Below are 23186 nucleotides of genomic sequence, written 5' to 3'. Positions count from 1 at the left end.
CAAGCTTGGGCATTGCAGTTCAAGGTAGCAAAACACAGTACAGTGCAAGGAAGGAAGTTTTACCTTGTAATCTTGAAAATATTTTTATTCCTGTTCCTACATTCATAAGCAACCATTTGTAGAGCTCAATTTCTTTTCATAGAATCACAGAATATTTTGGGCTGGAAGGGACCTTTAAAGGTCATCTAGTCCAACCCCTCCTGCCATGAGCAGGGACATTTCCACCTAGATCAGGTTGCTCAGAGCCCCATCCAACCTTACTGTGAACTTTCCTAGGAATGGGGCATCTACCACCTGTGTTGGTTTAGGCTCTGCCGTGACCGGAGACCACGTTGCCGTTGCTCCTCCCCCACCCTCAGCCGGTCAGGCTGGCAGTGAGGCACAAACCCCGGGTTAAAATAAGAAGAAATTTAATACAACAGTGTGATAAACAATCTGTACAACAACAGTAGCAATGATGACAACAATAAACAGCAATAACAGTGAAGAAGACAAAAGATATACAGAGAAATACTGCAATGGTTACGGAACAAACCCGCCATGCTTCCCGTGACCAAAGCGGCAAAGGAAAAAGTTCCCAAGCTCCGGCACCCGGACCTGACAGTCAGCATGGTATGAATAACCTGCCTGGAGATCCCTTCCCCCTCTCTGCTGGGGAAACTTAACGCTATCCTAGCTGAACCAGGACACACCCCTCTGGGCAACTTGCTCCAGTGTTTCACCACCCTCATTGTAGAAAATTTCTTTCTTATATCTATTCTAAATCTACCCTCTTTTAGTTTAAAAACATTACCCCTTGTCCTATCGCTACAGGGCTTGGTAAAAAATCTCTCTCCATCTTTCATATAAACTCCATTTAAGTCTTGAAAGGCTGCAATAAAGTCTCCCCAGAGCCTTCTCTTCTCCGGACTGAACAACCCAGCTCTCTCAGCCTGTGCTCATCTGTGTGTTCCAGCCCTCTGATCATTTTCATGGGCCTCCTCTGGACCTGCTCCAACCAGTCCATGTCCTTCTTCTGTTGGATGATGGAGCCCAGGATACAGTTAGCTTGCTGGGCTGCAAGTGCACGTTGCCAGCTCATGTCCAGCTTTTCATCCACCAATTACTCCAAAGTTCTTCTCCACAGGGCTACTCTCAATCTCTTCATCCCCCAGCCTACCCACTAGGTTGCCCTGACCAGGGTGCAGAACCTTGCACTTGGCCTTGTTGAACCTCAGGAGGTTCACATGGGCTCACTTTTCAAGCTCATCCAGGTCCCTCTGGATGGCATCCCATCTTTCAGGTGTGTCAACTGCACCACACAGCTTGGTGTCGTCTGCAAACTTGTTGAGGGTGCACTCAATCCCACTGTCCATGTCATTGATAAAGATATTAAACAGCACTGGTCCCAGTATGGACCCCTGGAGGACATCATTTGTCACTGATCTCCATTTGGACATTAAGCCATTGACATCTACCCTCTGGATGAGACCATCCAACCAACCAATCCACCCATCAAATCTATATCTCTCCAATTTAGAGAGAAGGATGTGGGGGGATCATGTCAGAGGCCTTACAGAAGTCCAGATAGACAATATCAGTATCTCTTCCATTGCCCACTCCATCATAGAAGGCCACTAGGTTGGTTCAATTGCTCACTTTTAAATACTTCCTGGTTTTAACTGAGGGTTTCATTTTCTTTGCTTGTTTGCTTTAGGGATATTACATATTTCAATTCCAAATTAAAAGGGGGGAGGAAGACTTGCTGATTTATACTTAAGCAGTTTTTATCCCAACACTATTTAACTGACAGTAGCGTGCTGTTATTACAAAATTGGCCACAGTATCTTACCCATTGTATTACAGAGTTTTAAAAAATGAAGCATTTGTATGGATTAAGTAAACCACCAGAGGGAGCATATATAATCCAATCAATGTAATAGATTCATATACAAATGACAAGGAAAATCACATTTTAAATGCTTTAGAAGGGCTAGAGTTTTAAAATACAGTGTATTCTATAAAATATATTCCACCCTGTCAATGTGCATAACTTCATGAATTTGCTGATCATACTGCTGCTTCAGGCAAAGCAAAAAAATGTGCCAGATTCTGTCTATAGAATTTGTATTCCACTACAGCAGTTCTTCATGCTGGAGTGGTTTTATATGAAAACATGGCAGAGTCTTAACACCTGAGTCTTAACAAGCAGACTATTGAATTACGTCAAATTTATCTTGTGACAAATGAAAAGTAATGTCAGTACTATTTTTCTAACTTGTATACTGTTTATTTGCAAATTAGGCACCAATCATATCAAAAATTTGAGAAATAGAAATTGTGGCCCTTTATCAGAGTTTGCTCTGATTAAAATGCAACATATTTTTCTTCTGTTTTAAAAGTTGTGTTGAGACAGCAATTGGTCTTTTTAATCAACTGCAACAAATGAATGTGTAAATTTGTCAGCCTGGATACATTACAGATAAGAATGATATGATAACTAGATCTATACTTTATTGAGCAGAAAATTGTTCCACACCCAACTTCTTCAAATCCTTTCCAAGCTGGTCGCTTTTAATTTGACAAGCTAATTCGAACGCATGAACTGCAAGAAACTGTTAGGAAATTAGCATTCAATAATTGAGAATTTTGAATGCATGGCAAGCCTGACGGGAGTAAAGCAAGAAAAGAAAGTGACACAGAAGTGCTTAATGAACAAAGCATTTTCTCAAACCAGAGTGAGCCCAGTGATAGTATTGTTTGATGAAATAAGCCTCCCAAGATCATAGTAGTAGATATTGTCAAGTGGGATGGCAGTTCTGTTTAGAAGACAGTGTAAGCTTCAGTGAGCCTGAAGGTACATTTTAAAATACATAACAGTAAAGATGTACTTATCAGTAAAATGTACATAATGGTACATTTAAAAGTACTGTTATGGAACATAGATGATCCTGAGCTCTTAATATGTTTTTATTGAAAGTTAGCCTGCAGCCAGATGAACTAACTTTTCACTGAGATTGATATGTGGATAAATAGCAGACAAATAGCCTTTCTAGATTTTTTTATAAGTTTGTGGAATTCATTAGTAGCTGAATTCCGTGGAATTATTGTGGAATTTCTGTAATTCTCCTTGAGTACAGATTGTCTGGAACAATTCGTGATTAATACAAATAAACCTAAAGAGTTCAGTCTCTGAACAGAACTCTAGTGAAGGTGCAGTAGCTTTCAGAGCCCCACAACACATCGGAGTAAGACCAACAAATCCACTAGATACAGTGTGGGACCCTCTAGAGTAGACTCATACCTTTACATGGTTCAAAGCTGATATCGTAAAATGGGCACATGCTGCCTGAGACCTATGTGGAATACTTTTTTCAGGGCAAAAACCTGAGGTTTCTTCTGCATTAGTAGAACTTTGTCTTATGAGCGTCATTCCTCAAATTTTCTTTCTCCACACGTTATTCTGCAATGTCCTCCTTTCTGCTCACTGATGTTTTCAGCAGCCCAAAGCTAGAGAATAAAACCATCCCTATCCTACCATTACTGGATTTGATATCTACCCAACTAAATTCAAATCCTGCTTTGATACAGAAACTAGCCAGTTTACTTACAGCTGCAGCATTAGTCACACACTTTTACTTATGTAGGCCTTACTTTGTTTTCCTGAATAACTCAGAAGAACTTGAGCACAACAGTTAGGCTCATAACGGATGGAGATTTTTGAGAAATGCAAGGCTGGGTTAGAAAACATTAAATTATTTCTAGAAAATGGGCAGAAGTTTGCTACAATTCTCATTTATCTTAATCTTTCTGTTGAAATATTTTCCATGAAATCATGGACCTGAAGACTGGGAAGCATTTTGAAGTTTCTTAACCTAGGTATAAACACAGTGATTTATGTAAGCTGCGTCACTCACACTACTCATATATTTGTGTTTCTTACTATATCATTTGCCTTTCAAAATTTGAGACTGGTTTCTCTAGGTATTGATTCCCTTGCCAGAGATGTTGCTGTGTCTTCTGGAGCTTAGTAACTCTGTTCATTATCCACTCTGCAGGTTTCTGTGATTTCCAGTTTTGCTTGGCCAAGGCATAGATATCACAGTCAATACAAAAAGGGACAAACTGGTTTAAGATCTTAATACAAAGTCTGTCTCATGTAGATCTATCAAATATATTACATTCTTAAGGTGTTTTATTATAAATGCAGGAAATAGTTATCAAAGGTACAGAAGACAGTTAAGCAGTTAAATCCCTTTGAGAGCAGGGAAAGTAGACATCTGTCTGTTATGTAGAAGTTTGAGAATATTTTTTTTTCTGATTAATTTGGAAGGCAGATCACAAAATCTGTATTTAATTTCCATGTTTAATTTCACAGATGCACCTAAGATACTAAGTAGTGATCAAACAATAGATAAATAGGTAGGTAGGACAGCACTTTTCTGTAGAAACTTCTTCTGAAAATTCTTTTACATACTCGTGACTTTTTATTCTTCATTTATCGTATTACAACAATTAAACACAACCCCATGCAGTCTTTGATGAACCATTGATATCTAGAAGCACAACTTCTCAGACAGTCATAAATCTTTCAAACAGCAACTGAGTTGAGTTCAGACTTAATTCTGCATTGTTTGTTTATCCAGATTGTTCTAGCCTTAATAGTGGGTATTTCCCTGCTCTATTAAACAGGCATTCACTTTGGGATTAAAGTCATTTACTGGCAGAACTGCATCACATTCAGTCACACAGCAGCCTGAAATCCTTTTCTATTTGGTTTCATTTTTATCTGTTAATTTCTTACATTTATAGCTAATACCAGAAAGTTTGGATTCAAACATGTTCCTATTTTGCTGGTGAAGGGTGACACTTGCCTGTGAAATGGCTCCACAGAAAGATGCCTCAGAATGCAATTTATATGTATCCTAGACATTTTAAGAAGCTTGACTCAGACTTCTGGTCATCATTCTATGCCATGTAATGGGCTTTCTCAGGACTGAGTTTCTATACCAGGCATTATATCCTGGCTGGTTCCCAAATAAATGTCTCAAATGGTGGTCTTATGTGGCTATTAGACTTTAATTCTATAATTAGAGGAGTGCAAGGAACACACCTCAAAGAAAACGGACTTTCCTGATAACAAATAAAAATATTTATACTTAACAACATGCTCATGCATTACACTGGGTAAATATATTACAAAACAATATGTTAATTTGCATGGTATGGTAGTGTGAAATACAGGTGGATGATGATTAGGTGAATACAGAACAAAAATTAAAACAGAAAAAATAAGATAGTTACTTAAACACAAGAGTAAAGGTTACTTCAAAAACTATGAGAAGGAAGTTACCAGGTAAGGCAGAAATTTTACTTACTTTACCTGAATTCAGAGACAGCTTCAAGAAGGTTTTGACATCAGATAGGAACTGCCTCTATATGAGCACAGGTTCCAAGACAGAGGAGTGCACTCAGGATCTCAAACTCTTCTGTGGTTGTCTTCCTATAATATATCTGAAGCTAAAATAATCAGTTATCAACTTATCATCTTGCCTACAGCATAATTTTTACCCTGCTTAGATTGTCTCTTGGTACTCAGGTTGTTTCTTCCACTTCTTGTTTGTGTAAAGTCCCAACTCATCTCTTTTTCACACCTCTGAAATTTGCTAACTTTTTCTTAACCTAACTAACACTAATTTGTCTTGAAGAGTTACCTTTATTTGCTAAACTACTGATATTTTTATCCACTTCTCTCTCTGTCAACTATCATACATAGTTTTTTATATTATTTTATGCTAACTACCATTCCTGTGCTATTAGAATAGTTAGAAGTAAGCTGACTGGTCTCTTCCCCTAATAAAATCAGCAAATTTTTAAATAGTTCACGGTCACTGCTCCTGAAACCAAGTATGGCAGGGTATAAGGAGTTTTGACTTCAGAGAGAAAAACGCTTCCAGAGTTCTAATATGGAAGCTAAGGAAAAAACAAACAAACAAACTAACAAACCCCAAAACATAAGTAGGTCCTTAGTTTCTAAACAGAGCAGTTATGCCCTACAACAGCAGTTCTCCCAGTTTATGACCCAAATATATAAGAAAGGTAATTAATTAGTTTTTGTAGTCCTAACTGAATTCTTACTCATAAAAGGTAGGATAGTACTGAAATGAGTCAGTTCCGTTATCCATAGTTTCTCATTTTGTAATGTTTTTATGCATCGCTCTACATAAAGCAGTGCTACTGCTATTTTGCAGTTTATCTTACCTTTTCCGTCCTTTTCCAATGGACTGAAATGAATCAACTTTACTGCTTACAACAGCTGGTCAACTTGGGAATTTTTTTCCAACAACGATGTATTAGAAAATACAGAAATTTGACCAACCCAAGCTTTATGACTTCAGAACATTTTGTCAGGTAAATTCAGTTACAGAAAGATCTTCGTTAAAGCATTAATAAAAATAATGATTGTGCATTATATTCATTTTGTCCAGTAGGCCCTCTTGGCAGAACATTAATTTAGTGAGGAACAAGGTATTAGATTTCTTCCTTTTTGTGTCTGAGATGAATTTAATTTGTAGTTTCTGACTCCTTCTTTGACTGTCAGAAAATTGTATATTCTGAGAAATGAGTTGCTGTGCATCTTCTATCAAATATTTAAATGTTCATGAGACTATATTACAGAACCCAGATACTACCTCCCCCTTGTATCCTAGATTGTTGGGCTAGATAATAATTTTCTCAGCTCCCCCTTTCTTTCCTTATTCCAAGTGTTTATAAAAAGTGAAAGAAGAGAAACTGAAAACAAAGCATTTCAGAAGACCTCCAATTCAGGACAGAAATTCAGGACACATCTGTGGAGACAGACAGCTCAGGTTATCACACCTGACTCTAGGATACTTTTTAGGATGAATTTTAATGGACTTCTGTGAAAGCATTAATTTTCTTCCCCTCATATAGGCATCTAACCTCACTGCATTAATATGGAGAAATCTGTCTTCCACCAATTTTGTGACTCTCACTCTTCATTTCCTCTGATCTCATTACAAGGAAAATAAATAAAACAAGGACTTAAATAAAGTATTCTGTAATGGAATCTATCAAGATTTTTTTAATGGAAAGTTTTTACACTATAGAAATTTTCTTTTTCTTTACACTTTCTGTATCACTGAAATACAATGGAGAATGGCAGTCCCAGTCAGATTTGTTCAATGGTCGATTCAGTGGTCATACGAAACAGTCACTTGTACAGCTGTAGTTCATCTTCCCATACCAAATATTTTTTGACATAGAATTACTTGCAAATTAAACAGAGCCTGGAAAGCTTCCTGGGCATTGGAAAACGATTGTCTGTGCCATTAAATATTTATGATGTTCCCTGATGTGATTTCCATCCATGCCCAGGAGCACTGTCCAGAACAGTTCCCAGGCATGGTGCAGGGGTTGGAGTTGGACTGTTCAAGGAATAATTCCCAGTTGGCAGTTTACATGCAGACTCCTTCTTTTCAAGGTTGATAGAGTTTGCTTGTTCAGACATCGACTATTCTGTGCCAGCAGTCTTCAGTGCCAAGGAACATTTCTGGGCATGTTTATTTTACTAGTATAGAAACAGCCAGAATGATCACAATAGTTTTAACTGCTTTCCAGAATTGCTAACCTATTATGGTTGTACTCCTCAATATAACTTGAGCATCACTGAAATCATATTTGTCTCATAGTCTCATAGATATCACTCTTTAAGGAAGGGCTGTAAATGAAAAGTCTCATTTTGTAGCATATTGCTGTACACATATTCCTATGTAATGTGGCCAGAAATTTTTGTTTAGACAAATCTGAAATCTGCATGTCTCTTCATAAAATTTGGATAATCTGAGATTAAGACCTGCTAAGGCAAACTGTTTGATTTCTCAATATAGGCTACTGATTCTCTATAGCATATATATTTTATCAGTCTTTCCAGTCAAATAAACAGTGTGGACTCTGTAACATTTCCCTGTAGGAGGTATTCCCAATTTCAGGGAATTAAGCAAAGTTTTCTCAGCATTCTTCCTAATATCAAGGCTTTTTTTTGTGCACCATTACATCTTTAATTCCCTCTCTATTCAGGTCTATTAACTCTTACAATATCTGCATTAATGAAACCACTTCCACTGGATATCACAACAAATATTAATATGTATAATTAATGAAGAAATTGATGAACCCCAACTGTTCTGTAATTATTTGGTAATCTGTTTTGCAGACTGTTCTTGGTGAATGTTGACTTCAGAATTTGACTCACTTTTAGATAAAAAATGAGATGCAAGTAAAATAATAATTTGGGAAACAGATAACTTTCTGAACTTCAGGTTCCTTTGAACATAACCAGTTACGGGATGATTCATGTTCTTCCTTTTGTTTGCTCTCTAGCTGAAGCTGAGCTTCTAACTGAACCTTTCCAGCAGGTGTTTTTCTTAACCCTAATTCATCCGTACTTTCCATAATAGAGTATTATGAATATGCAGTTTCAAAACTGTATGTAATTGTTCAGAATGCTCTCTTGTTTTGTTGGCATACCTTTATAAGCATATAAATGTTGGCATATGTAGAGTCAATTTAGCACATTATGCCTCTTTCCCCTGTCATACCTCCTGCTTCCTTTGACTTCCTACTCTTTTTAGAGTTTTGAATGAGATATAACAGGAGCAGTAACCTAGCCTAACCAAAATATCTCTGCATTTCTCTTTCTAGCAGCTCAGATACTGACACCCACTAGTACTGAAACAGCCATGTTACATATTGTGTTACTGGTGATTCATGTGTGATAACAGAATTGCAAGCAGCCCTATTTCATACTATCTCTAGGCACCAGTCCGCCTTCATTCTGTCCCAAGGACTCTGCTAGTTAATGTTAACAGTGGTTTGGTGTTTGGTTTTTTTTAATAAAGCGGCATAGTTCCAGTAAAATTAAAAAAATAAAAAAAGGAGCTTGAGCTATGCATGAATGAGATCTGTGCCTTGATGCAAGCCAGCTGAGATGTGATTTTTTCTATATCATTCCCAGTTCTACAATTCGTATGTCTGGTAGTACTATGGAAAGCATAGGAGCTGTGAATTAGTGTATACTCCTCTAGTTTTCAGAAAATCTGGCTTAACTCTGGGTTCTGTTACAGAATTCAGTGTTATCTCAGATGATCATTTCATGTCTCCTCTATTTCCTCATGTCTAAAGTGGAAAAGGAAATATTTTGTCCAAAAGTGACCTTCATGGTTTTATTTTAAAAACAAGAGACAAAGCAATGTGTATGTGAGGCTAAGTGTACTTCTGAGGTTGCCAGTGTAAAGCATTATAAATCATCTTTCAAAATATGGCTGGCCACTCATTTATTTAACTAGAAGGAAATGTAACGTAATATTGGGAACAAAATGTGTATGATCATGGGAGCATCCACCCTAAAACTGAAGAGATCATTCTGAATATTCAAAGATAGAAAATAGTTCAGACAATCATGTAAAGGTAAGAAAGGGGAGGTTAATTGTGCTAGTTATGATCACTAGCCAAAGTGTAAAGTACACCTAGTAGTGCTTCAGCGATCTTTGCCTACAACTCTCAATAATTACTTGTGTGCAAAATAGGTAGCAGTGCCAATACATCAGAATTCTCTGCTAACTGCTGTTGCTATTAGCTCTTTATACAGGTAGAAATGCACAAAAGCAGTGGAGAATGTAATGTAGTATCAGAGACTAATTTCAGTGTGGCTCCTTCCCAGAGAATACATTTAATTGTTAGTATTTTCTACTCATTCTGTTGGAAATTCTGATACCATAATCTCATAAATTTGACTCTAGGGCTCTTCGGCTCTTCTCTTACACTTTCTTTTTCCTTCTAGTTATTCAAAGCAGAGTCTTTAGCAAAAGCTTCTTTTTTATTCTTTATCTACTTTTCAGCGTGTTTCCTTTGTTGTTGTAACTGACATTAAGAGTATAGAAAATACCCTCCTATTCTTCTTTAATCAGAACTCTGCCAAGTCTCTCTTTAACTAGGATCTTTTCCTTTCTTTCTCGTTGAATTGGAAATAAAACTTACTTCTTTCATCCCACTTTTATTCTTAGGCTCTTCCAATAGCACGAATTCCCCGTGGGAGTCCTTATTTCCTACTGCCTAAGTTGTGTCAGAGTTCCAAATATCAGGCCTTACTCATGTTCAATCTTTTACTGTAAAATAACAGCTTTTTTAAAAAATATCTTTTCACTGCTCTGTTTACATGATATTTCAGGAGTACTTTACAGAGCATGTAGCTCTATTTTTCCAAACTTTCTGTCCCATAATATTGTGGAACTATCATCAGGCTGAAGATTGCCTGCCGGAATTTGTGCCATTCTGATCCTCCTTATCATCACCTGAATCTTGTAAATTTTGAGAAGCACACAGTGTTAAGACAATAATGGAATTCAGTGCTGCAGACACAGATATGCTGCATCAAGTATTAACTATGCTCTAGAAATTATATTTGAATTTTTCATAAACATTAAAATAGTACAGGCTGTTTGTAGTGCTGTATGTTTAAAATCCTGTATAAAGCAAGCCATCTTAGTTGTTCTTACCTTATAACAGCAAGGTGGGAGCAAATCCTATTCTAACTATTCAAATTGTCATCCTATTCTGAAGTACAGTTTAATTAAGTAACGTGTTTAAGTAAAGGAAAAATACAAACACATTTATGCTTGAATTCAGATATATGATCAGGTGTATTGAGCTAGATGATAAAAACAAATGCCATTCAGATACCTTACAAATTCATACCACAGCCACTCACCATGACACTTCACATGAACTTCATAAGCGCTTGGAGCTGTGATAAAGTTCTGCACTTGTGACAGAGGAAAGTGGAAAATAACGAAGGAAGGAAAATACAGTCTTTTCTCAGACAGCACAGTGTGACAAGAAAGTGATATTCAAAGGATTCAGGAACCAAAATGGAGCCTGTTCTGTGGTAAAGGGAGGCAAAACCAGACCAAGCATAAAGATAGAGCTTTTTTCCCTCCAAAAATCTCTCCGTGATTAGGGCTTTTTTCAGTTGGACAGGCACAAAGTTCAAGGCTTCCAGTATTTTTATTTTTTAAAAAAATATTTTTATATATTTATTTTTATATTTTACTTCCTATCTCCCTCAGCCTGGAAAGAAATTCCACTTTAAAATGTTCTAATTCTTCTTTTAGTAATTCAAACAACCTAGTGAGTGCCTTAATCTTTTCCTAATGTGATGACCCTTCCTTAGTGGTTAAAGGCAGAAAAGAGTTCTGTCTGTTCAATTTTCTATTTAATTTTCCAGGTTAACCTTTTATTTAGAGGAGTCAATAAACATTTTAAATGAGCTGAATAATTACATGGTATTTAAGAAATTATTTCAGATTTCTGCAATGCCCTTCAGTTCCCAGAAATCCGTTCTTTATATGCTGTTACAGATAATCCTTGCAAAGAAAACAAAAAACCTTGAGAAGGTTGGTTTAAAGAAAACAGTTTGTTGTGCATTTTAATGCTCTTGAGTGTTTTATATCAGCTCAACCTGGTGAAAAAAATTTTTCATCCAGACTTTGTTCCTTTCCTTCCCAATAATTTTCCATTATGTTTTTCACTTTACAGGTTAAATCTTGATGAATTTTCTGTATACAGGGGTTTTTTTCTGTATACAGGTATTTTTTGTTATTAATCCTCATTGAACTCTCTTAAAAGAGAGGCAGCAAAGTTCAGGTCCTGCACTGAACGGACACTTCTTGTCAGTTAAATATTCTCTGTCAAATAGAAATAATTGGCATCTGGTAGATCTGATGACATCTCCATCTCTTTTCTGTCTATGTACAGTTCACTGAAAGGATTCTGACGTCTTTCTTGTTACCTAGACTCAGCTGTATTAGTTATGCCAGATCATCATTGCTATACATGTGGAGACTTCAATTCACCCTTTTCTCCCTGAACCAGTACTCCTGAGTTGCACACAAATCCTGGAATTACTTACATTTCATGAATGTCCCTATCCTCATTTCCTAGGACATCTTTGTTATTGCTTTCCTAGGAGCTAATTTTGGTCATCACTTGACAATGAAGTTGTTATAAAATGACCATGTTGACAGATGGCATAAATGGCATAGCTAATCAAATCTTCTCCAGTGTTTTAAAAGCAACAGGGAATTATCACTATGCTACTAAATGAAGGTCTTAAAAATGCAGTCAGTAAAGCGGGTGGTGCACTGAAATGACAATTCCCAGAATTCTAACTCAACAACACAGCAATGATAGTAGCTGCTATGGCTGACATCTCATTGACAAATTCCTCAAAGGAAGTTCACAAACATGTTCCTGATAAAGCTGCTTTCTGATAATATTTTTTTGACTCACCATTGCTCAGTAGAAGATGTTAAATGAATAGTGTCCAGGATTTAATGTATTTTTTGTTAAGGTAGGGTCATCTGAAGAGTGTCTCACATGTTTGAAAGAGCCATTCCAAGTCCTTGCATGTTGCATTCAACTTTCAGCAGTTTATTAATTCCTGAGGGAAAATCAACCCCAGCAATGTTACTCACTGCTGTATTTCAGTAGTTTGTTAGAAAAGACTTTAGGACTGTAGTAGTAAAGTGAGTGAACCTGGAATAAATTTTTATTAATTTAATCTTTGGAGCCTTAAGTTTGACACCATTTAGATACAAGATAAAATTTAAGATAAAAGGCCATTAATCTCTACTAGGTCTAAGTAAAACTGGGGTTGAATTAGCATGGATATGTAAGTGCAGTAATTGCCTCCATTGTAGGAATTTATGGGTAGCTTGATGTCATGTCTAAATATTGGGCTTGATTTTCAGGCATACAGAATATCCCCAAACCGATTAGATTTTACCCAGTGCAGTATGACTGAAATTACCCCATAAATACATCTAACCATAGCAGTGGCCTTATTTGCTTGCCTAGTCTTAGCAAAAGACAGTGAGAAAGTTATTTGCTGCACAGTCAGATAAGTTATGACCATGGGTGCCAAATGACATCATACCGTATCGTAACAAAATACTAGAGGAAATGAATGCAGAAAATAGAAAACAAAACCAAGAAAATTTTAAAAACCCTAACTGAGGAGAATCTCTTTCAAAGTCTAACATCATGGTTTAGTTATTTGCTTGCCATTTTAATAACGCTTTCTGTTTGTAATGCTACCTGTTGTCTAGGAGATCCTAAGTTGCTGTATAAACACTGATAACACTCATGAGATGGGAATTGCCAGCAAAATCATTATGTTAAAAGTGTTACAAGTTGCTTTACAATTTCTTTGCTACATAGTGCAAATGAGGAAGGATATTGCAAGCAGGTTATTAACCTCACCTAATTTGATAAGAAATATACATGCAACCTAAGTTTTCTGCAGATAGCAGAAAGAAGAAGCAGCTGTATGGTATTCTCTAATTGTCATGAAGGTTGTTTAGAAGAGCTGTTACCTAAATCTGTGAACACTGATCACATTATTATATGTGTATCTTCATGTCTCAGATCACGTCTCCTGATAAAAGCAGTGACTGGTTCACAACATCTTTTGTGGGATTAAGTTTTCCTGGCTAAGAAATCTGGACATAAAAAATTAAACCAATTTATATTCATATGGCTGACATGGAACTTAAAAATGCTATAGCTCAGTGCAGTCTTAAGAATAATTATCCAGTGGAAGAGAGACATTCCTATTTAAGAACTATATTTTTTAAAAAAAAAGACCTCATTAATTAAAACACCTTTCACTGAAGTGGATTAAATGATTGACTCATATTACAAGCAATGGCCTCTTGAATAAAAGTTATACTGCATAAATCATATGGATTTTAAAATAAACCATATAATTTACTTATTCTCTCTGTTATTCTCTTCTCTTCCTCTCCCTTCCTTTCTTGTTCTTGTTTTCCTCCTACTTCCATCTGGACAACTTCTATCTATTTCATCATTTAAAGATGCTCCAGTGGATTTGACCGTCACCGGCAAGATTGGGTAGACAGTGGCTGCCCTGAAGAGGTATGTGAGTAGTTTACATCCTCAGCCCATCAGAGGACATTTATATACTTAGGATGCTTTTGATTAAATTCTTCAGATTATGAAGCATGGTTTCAGGGCGAAAGATGCTATATTTATCGTTCAGTGGAAATGCTGTAAGGCGTAATAAAGAAAGATAGGCTGAGCAATTTCACTCCCCATTTGAGGGAATAAAATGGACAGAAAGTAAAAATTTTATGTCTGAGAAAATACTTAAAAAAAAAATTATAGAAAGCCTGCCCCAAAATAGTGTCCCTGCACTGTTTTTCTTTTAGATCTCTGACTCTTGACAGAAAAGGGAAGGAAACTATGATGCTTCTCATCTCAGAAAACCCTCTGCTCGGGTAGTCTCAAGTGAAAAACAGGCATTGATTTCTGATTATAAAATCTGGCCAAATCATTTAGTACAGAAGAAATTACATAGGTGAATTCAAAAAGATTTAAAAAAAACCCCACAACCTACAAGGCATTTGTATTTCCTTTCATGAAGAGGCAGTGAGAGAATAAGAAAGATACCTAACTGCAGTAGTGGTAAGCTGACAAACAGGGACTGTGGGCCTCTTCCAAAATAGTTATTTGGGGTACTCCTGGACCAGAGTAGTTCATTTTGAAGACACATATATAAATATCTTATTGCTGTTTCCCAGTGTCCTCCCTTTAGAAGGTTTTTTGATTTGGGAGTTGTGGGGTTTTTGGGTTTTTCATTTGGGGATTGTGATAATGGGAACAAATTAATTTGTGACACTGTTAGTCTCCTGATGGCCATTAAAAAAGCAGTTACTTTTCCATTTTGGCTGAAAGGGCTAAATTCTGTCATGAATTTCAGCAACATAGCTCTTCTGAAATGTAATGTCAGGTGAAACTGAGGGCAAAACATAGCCCCAAGTGTCTAGTTAGAAAAGCACATTCTGTCTTATTCTCAGTAGAAGAAAAAAGAAGTAATGATATAAATCCAGTCTGATGGAAGAAATTTTTTTTCTGTAACTGTAATTGCAAAATAACCGTATCCTACGTACTGCTTTGTTACATGGCCTTGAAGCTTCATCTTTGCAGTTTGTAATCTTCCAATTTAAGAATGGAATTTCTGTGAGATTTATTGTCTCAACCTATTCAAGAACATAAAATAAAAGTTGCTGGGAGTGTGTGTTATTATGAGCACCTTTGTACTGCTTTAATCCAATTTATAGTTAGCTAGGACTCAGTTGTGCCTGTAGGTGAAGTTATTCAAAAACTGCTCTCTGCAGGACAGTAGCATCCCATTCTGCTTCTCCCATCTTGTTTCAGCACAACTAGTGCTCCATGGTGTAGTACATGATCTGAGAGGAAATTATTGCTACACATACTAAGTGTATCTGAGAAACTAATAGTTTGATTTGCACAGTTTCAGGCTACTTGATTGCTGCTCACAGTCCAGCTTTCAGGCTCTCTGGAGTAGAAGCAACAGCTTACTCAGCATCTTCAGAATGATGCCTGCTGGAGTTCAGTGAAGGATCAATAATTAGCACACAGAGGTTAATTTTAAATGCAGTCATTCAAGAGGATGAATAATGAGGATTCTCGTAGTAATGTTTCCTTCTTTGTAATATCGATTTTGAGCTAAATTTTCATTACATTGGATCCATGAAATTAACAGTGGTTTTCAAGCTAAAACATGAAGAAATCTAAAAAATAATGATATTTCAGGTACTGATATTTTTTTTTAATGTAATATATTGTTTCTGGTAAAACAAGGGACAATAAAATACCAATACATATTAAAAGAAAGACAACACCCACTGGATTTTGACAGACAGATCTTAATAAAATGTACAGGCTTTGCAGAATTCACCTTCTGGTTAAAATGAATAGGGACAGCAAGAGTTACAGGCATTTCCCATATTTGCTGCTAGTTAATTGGATATATTTTCCTGCAAAACTGTGTGATTCATAAAAGAAAATATTCTTTACACCTGAAGAATTTCAAGTGTCCAGAAATTTTTTAAAAAACAAAAAACTTGAGATTTGTATTGAAATATTTGTCCATGAAAATAATTATATGATGGTGATTATTATTTACAGTGTACTAGCACAATATAATAATTTGTATGATTATTATATTTTATAGTTTATATTTTATAATACTTATATTTCATACAACAATTGCTATATACACATATAATACATGAAATTTTAGTATCACATAGAATTAATAGGCCTATAGTGAATGTATTGGTCTGTAGTATGGTATATAAATATTCAGTAGGCTGAATACATGCACACATTTTACACATATATGCATATTCTTCTGTGATAACTGCATTAAAAGGCTAATCAAATGCTCCAGTTAACTACACACTGCTCAGTATGAAGAGCTACAGTTTAATTCCCACATCTTTTTTAACATATGTTATGGCACTGAGACCAATGGCAGTGAGCATTCACAATAGAGGAGTGAAAATTTGAATGATAATCTTAGATGTTAAAATCTGATTGGGGGAGATAACATGTCTAACATTCAGGGATGACTTTGGAGCCTTGTCATTAAGAATTGAGAGTCGTAAATTTTGCAGCTAAATGGAAACTATGTTTTGCTGAATGCTGTGTAGAGCACCTCAAAGGAAAAAAAAATTTAAAAGCTCTTGAAATCCCTTGATTTAGGGTTTCCATTTTCATTCTTTTTATCCTGACAGCTTGTCCGTGCTTAAATTCTTCATCCCATGACAGTCTCCGCTGAGAATTAATTTTCTGTTCTTTGTTTTTGTTGTTTCCCAACAGTCAAAAGATAAGATTTGTGAGAAGAATATAGACACAACTGAAACACCTCCATACTCCACCACCACCCTTCTGCCAACCACCACAAAGTTCAGAGTTTTAACGACCACCAGAGAATCTACAACTTCCCACCTGCCAACTAGCCTGCCCACAGAAGGTGAAGTGTACACACTGCATTATTCTATAGTGCAAACATGTCTTCTGGAATTGTAAAATTTATTTCCTTTAAGTACATGCTCCTGTTAACCTTTTCTCTCTGGGGCAATGGAAGGAGTGGGGAATCACAGTGAAGGCACTATCTGCTACTGCTTTTAAATGGCAACTTGCTCTCTCAAGAGTAAGGTGCAAAGGAGAGGAGCACTGGAACAGGGAGGGAATGCTGGGGAAGCATGGGCATACTAGGCAGACTTCTGGAGAACTTGTGGTTACAACAAGGTTTTTCTGTTCCTTTAGGCATCAAATTGTTTAAACAGTAGAAGGAGAGGCCCCTGCTAAAGTTAGTGAAGGAACTCCCACCACAGACTTAATGAATTTTTAATCCCTTTTGCTATTCTTTTTAGCCAGGTGAAAATTAGAGAGAACCTAAATTTAAAACCTCTTTGAAATATGCCTGTTCACTTTTTTTCAGTCAGTTGACACTGTTCTTTTCATGTAGTGCTCACTGTTGTCAAATAGTTTCTATAGGCACCTGAACTAAATTAACTGGGTAAGTAATGGTGTGTCAGTTCTCATCCTTGTTCCACTGGCTGCTTAAATCTTGCCTTTCTGTGCTTGAAATATCCTGCTTTCCTGCTTCTAGAGAAAATTCAGCTGTGTAGAAAAGTGCTAATTCAGATTAATCAAATAGTATCTATAAAATGGGGGAGGGGGGGGGATTTCTGTTGGAATTGTATGTTAACACAAGAAAATGTACCAGGTGCAGGCAGATTTTTAAGTGGCCTGTGGCAGGAAAATTTGAGATGAATGCATTTCAAGGTGAAAATCTATTGATAAAAAAGGCTGAAGGTTTTTGCAGCAAGAGTTTAGAAACTGTCAGTGCGGGATTTGGACTGCATTAACAGCATTATTCCATGGCATTTTGTTCATTAAAGCTTGCAACAAGAAGAGAAATATGGAAATAAGTAGGATTTAACTTGGTAGATCTTTTCATGATTCTTTGAAGAGGAACTAAGTAATTGTTTTATTTTATTGTCATATGTTGATTCATGCAGTCCTTAATATGATAGAATGTTCAAGCTACATGTGAACATGTAAGATAAATGAATTATTTGTGTAATTATATGAGACAGACTCTAGTATCCTTATTTACCAGTATTTTGAATTCTCCTTTACCCTGTAGCATTCTCATAAATGTCTTTATTAATAATAAGGAAGTGTTGCTCAGTGTGTGGAGAATACCACAATCTAATTCTCACTGAGTTGAGTACCAAATCATTTTCTAATTGTGGAATTCCTTTGACATCGGAAAGTCATTCTTAAAATGACTCATGACCTAGAAAAATGTATTTTCCTACAACTAACTTTGAATTTCCTTTATAGATGACACCAAGATAGCACTGCACCTAAAAGATAATGGAGGTAAGAGATTTTTGTCTGTAAACAGTGTCAGTAGTTTGTCAAATTATACCCCACTGAACTTCATTAATCAAAATCAGACTGTAGAAATATCTTTTACCAGACTCCCAAGGGACTTCAGCCTTCCACATCTGTGTGGAAGAGCAGCAGGACAAATAAGCTTAGTAACTGCTTAGTAAATTAAACATTTACAACTCTCTTTATAACTCTTTAATAGACCAACTTTAATTAACTTCCAAATATGGACATATTAAGTAAGTTTTTAACTGTATTAATACAGTTATTAACTGTATTATAATAGTACAGTATTATTTAACTGTATTGAGAGGCTGTGATGCTAGTTCTAAATAATAATATTGTGTTATCAATTCATTTGTAGTAGTGAATTATTACATGACATTTTGTTAATAAACATACCCTTTTTATATCTGTGTCTCTGTACTAGCAGAGATCCTTTATTTCTCCCTGTGCAAGTTAATAAGATCACCTTGTCTTACTGATAAAGGCCTCTGTTAAATGCAGCTCTGCAGGGGGCTACTTTTGTCATCTTTTTTGTGGGTTCAAGGTCTGAGACCTGAGGTTTGTTCTTTCTCCCTTTGAAGTCAGTAAGAATTTTGCTATTAGTTAGAATAGGACTGTGTCATTAGATGCAGGTTGTGTCTGTATTCACTGCCAAGGTACAGCTTGCTGAGGAGAAAGGAAAGATTTGGGTTGATTTCTGTAGGCTTCAGAATGGTCTACCAAAGCAGAGGATGATTTGCTGAGCAAATGGAAATAAACTATATTTCCACCGATATAAAGGGGAATATTATTGGCTCTGATTGCCTTTCCTCCGGGTAGGGAGCACCAAGCTTCCCTCAGGGGCAGGGGAACTGGCAGCCAAGCATGACAGCAGGCACGAACAGGGCATAGGGTGAGTCCAGCAGTTCAGGGGCAGCAACTGTTGTCAGCCCCAGTCTAGTGACCATCTGCAGTGACAAGGCAGGCCCAGGGTCAAGGCAGGAAGCCAGGTTGGCAAGGCAAGGCTGGAAGCCGCAAGGGACGGAAGGAGGGAGCTCCTGTCAGCAGTCCCAGAGAAGGTGAAGTGATGAACAAGGTTCATACAGGAAGTCTGGTCAGCTGCAAAAGGAGACGGGGCCAGAGATAAGTCTACAACACAGTTCCAAGCTCCATTCAAGGAGATACGGCCTGTGGACAGGACCTTCAGCATAGATGCAAGGTTGGTCCAGGAGACAAGATCAGAGGTGGGACTGAATACAAGTTTACCTACAACATAGCTTAGTTCTGGTCTTGAGTTTACATGGAGTCTCCATCCCCATGGGCAGAGGTCCCAGGTGCTGTGGGTTAGGACAGCTGAGTCATAGTGGTCTCTCAAGGCCCTCAAAGACAATTATTCAAGTTTGGAAAAAAACATGGTGTGCAGATGACAGCATTTTGGTCTATTTTCCTGTCATGTGTTTTTCAGTATTATTCAGCCATTATTTTCTCCTTCCCTCAAATGAGAGATCTGCTTGCTCCACAGGAGGCAGTTGTCATCCTCTTCCTTGCCAGTTTCTCCTCTGTCATTTTGCTGTCACTAACCACAACATAGCTGATCACATGTTGTACTGGGCATTAAATTGTCCATTTGTTGGCAGTGTTGTTGTTGATGTGGCTTTGACACATGTGTGATCCCTTGGAATAAGGTAATCTGTAAACTCAGGGTGGTACTTTTAGGCATTTAATCTATGGGAATGTCCCTGGACCTTTCTCTTCTTCTTGAAATCAAATTGGTTTTTATTTTGTTGTGAAAAGTGCTTCAGTGGTATTAAAGGTCAATAGGCAAGGTGAATCAGTCAGGACTTCACTCTCCCATTTCATGTCTGCTCTGTACATGAGGTGCATTCCCAGCTGAACTGTGCCCATTCTCTGCCCTGTGAGCCATGGCTCTGTGGCAAGTGACTTGGCCTAGGACCAGGCAGCTCTCCATCATGAGCATCTCATAAACAGCTCAAAAATAATTCAGAAGGAAACATATCCAAGTTTATTTTGGTTTGGGAATTGCAGCAGGATTATTATTTCATTTGTCTACTCTTTGCCTAAGATCTGAAAAGAAAAATCCCATGAAAGCAACCAAAATGAATGCTAGAGCAAGTGAGGGATGGCTGTGTCCTACTTCATAGAGTGACGTGGTAGGGTTTGTGGCATCACTTATCTTAAATATAGAAAGTTCATTTCCAAGGAGAAAGCTGCTTCATTTTAGGAGGACAAATCAACACCTGATGTGATTATTCATTTTCCTTGAGCTGTTTCTTTTATTCTTGAAATTAAAAAAAAAAAAAAAACTGACTTCAAACAACATGGAAGCAAAGCAACACACCAGGACTTCTCATTCACACAGTAAACGTAGCTTTTAATCTGAGAAGTTCTTTTTGATGAATCTTCAATTATGCATTGAGTTTTCCAGTGACCCCTAGATTAGGCTGACATAAAACCTTTGCAGCCACAGGCGTGTTCTTTGATTCTCTGTGATTTGTCAGCCTTTCATAAAGAGTAGATTATTTCAGGTCACGAATACAGGGTCTTTACTTTCTCACACCAGATCCTTTAAAACTCTAATGAAAGAGAACCTTTTATAAGGGAAAACTAAAGCTATATTGGATCAATGGTGGCCTATAGCTTGATGTGTCCTTGGATGATAGCAGTCAATATCTGGTTAAGTACAACAAAAGGATTCCATAGACATTCTGAATCTCACCTCTGCCTGAAACATTTGAAACCAAATGTTATAAAGCAACAGCTAAATTTAAATTAAATTTTGGGTTCAGGTCAAACTGCTTTGACCTTTTAATTGTCTGAGAAAATCACTTGCAAGTTAGTGCTATAATTCACCCACAGTCTTTTGTGGCATATTTTGACATACATTTCAAATTTACTTGTTCTGTTTCTTCTGCCTTCCCTCCTTCTTCACAAACACATGACAGATGCCTAATACATACATGCCTAAACCTTTTTAAAATACAGCTGTCATGCCATCACGATTTTTGTTAACTCTTAATTCTCTATAACAAGACTTTTGTAAGTTTTAAGATATGTCTAGCACTATAAATGTGTATTGTTATTAATTACAGATTCTGTTGTATCATTTTTCTTACAACACAGCTGACTAAACAGTTTAAAAGCCTAATTTTTCATAAAAATTGTGAGCAATTGGCTGTGGCTATAGAGTAATGCAGTATTTTCTTGTTGAGAACTCCTTGGTGGATGATTCAGATGATTGGCCAGCACATTAGACATTTTATTTGACCTTTTTAGACGCTGTGTTGTGATGATTTGATTGCTGTGAGTCCCTCTAAGTCCTTCAGCTTTATAACTGAAAAGTGTATGTGTTGAACAGTGTCAGAGAAACTGCTACAATTCTCATTCGTCAAAATTTGAGCTTGAAAGATTAGGAAACTTGGTAAGAAATTACCAAAATGCAGATTTTTGGGGAAAAAAAAAAAAATCATACACCTTATAAAATTTACCTAAGGATTTTATTATTTTTTTTTTAGTAGTCAGTCCCCTGTGCCTGGAAACTGGTTACCATTAGACATGTCTTCTTAATTTTCCTTTGAAATTGCAGTCTGAGCTCTTCCTACCCTAAAAATTCTTGACAAATTATGAAGACTCAGTCCTTTTTTTCTTGTGTATATTGAACTGCAGCTGCAACATGTTGAATGATAGTTCATGACTGCTAGTAATCATCTAATTTATTTCTTTCCAATATGTTAAGTTTCTGAGGGACCAAGAAAATGAAACCTATTTCAACAAAGAGACAAGACAACCTTTTAGGGAAAACAAACATTTTTGACATAAGAAAATTTATTATGACCACACAGTCCAAAACAGCTAACTTGGGTTATCAAGTCACTACAGATTAGCTGAGTCCTCATTCAATTTTAAAGTAAAGCACATTAAATTAAATAATGCTAAACCTAAACTTTGTGCTAGTTTAAAAATGTTTTGAAGTGGACCTTGTATAGGATAAGATCCATAGGATATGGCTTTGTTTTATCATCAAATCTTGGCCTAGCCATAGGAAAATGACCTTCCAGAGCCTTCATCTCATATACTGTTAGCCACAAGCTGCTCTTCTTTTGGCCCTTTCTCATAGCCAGTGGTAAGCAATAGGCAGGAGGAGATCATTAATAGCATCCTAAAAGAAGTGCTCAAAGTGGCATAAATTACTATATAAGGGTGTCTATCAGCTACAGAGAAAAATCTAAAGGACATGCTAAGAATAGGCATCTTACCTGCAGGTATCCAAGGTTTCCTTACATTAATTCTCTTCACAGTGTCCTAGCTAATATATTCTGTTTCCATTCCTGACCAGAAACCTGACAGGACAAAATTCAGACCTCTTCTTCCACTCTTCTATCATGAAAAAGGGAAGATTTAAGGTTTTTACCATTATTGCAAAAATCTTGTTGAGATTAGGTTATGGATTATGTAATTATATGTTTACTTCTGTGTGTTCCACTTACTTAAAACTGCTGATGTTCCACTAAAAATTGCAGGGTTCATAGAATTTTAGGCAAACAGTGATTTCCTTGGAGACAACTTGTCATAAAGTTTACTTTATGTATACTGTACTATATGCTGTGCTTGTATAATAAAATTCTTATCAAGGAGCAGCCTTGGAAGGGTTTCAGTAGTGATGGAAATAGAAGAAAAAAGGGAAAAGTGTCAGAACACAGAGATAAGCAAAATAGGTGGTGATGGATACAAATGTGTTAATAGGATCATAATATGAAGGTAGATTCAAGGAGAACAATTAGCAACCGTGATTATCAAATAAACCAAAAAGAGCCTTGTAAATAGACTTT

The 23186-nt window shown here is 36.7% G+C and overlaps 1 protein-coding gene across 2 annotated transcripts in view; it reads left to right on the top strand.

Annotated features, from left to right (window-relative positions):
* The window catches only part of PLXDC2 (plexin domain containing 2), a 279425-nt gene that overhangs the window by 230583 nt on the left and 25656 nt on the right, over positions 1-23186 (top strand). For both annotated transcript variants that reach the window (XM_074900172.1, XM_074900174.1), the window contains exons 10-12: positions 13935-13995; positions 16768-16921; positions 18304-18342. In XM_074900172.1, coding sequence (XP_074756273.1) covers positions 13935-13995; positions 16768-16921; positions 18304-18342 — 254 coding nt within the window. The remainder of the gene's footprint in view (positions 1-13934; positions 13996-16767; positions 16922-18303; positions 18343-23186) is intronic.

Source organism: Athene noctua, chromosome 2 (assembly GCF_965140245.1).
Source record: "Athene noctua chromosome 2, bAthNoc1.hap1.1, whole genome shotgun sequence".
In the NCBI taxonomy this organism is placed as follows: Eukaryota; Metazoa; Chordata; class Aves; order Strigiformes; family Strigidae; genus Athene; species Athene noctua.
Note: the sequence above shows the minus strand (reverse complement) of the source record. Positions and strands in the feature narration are given on the sequence as shown.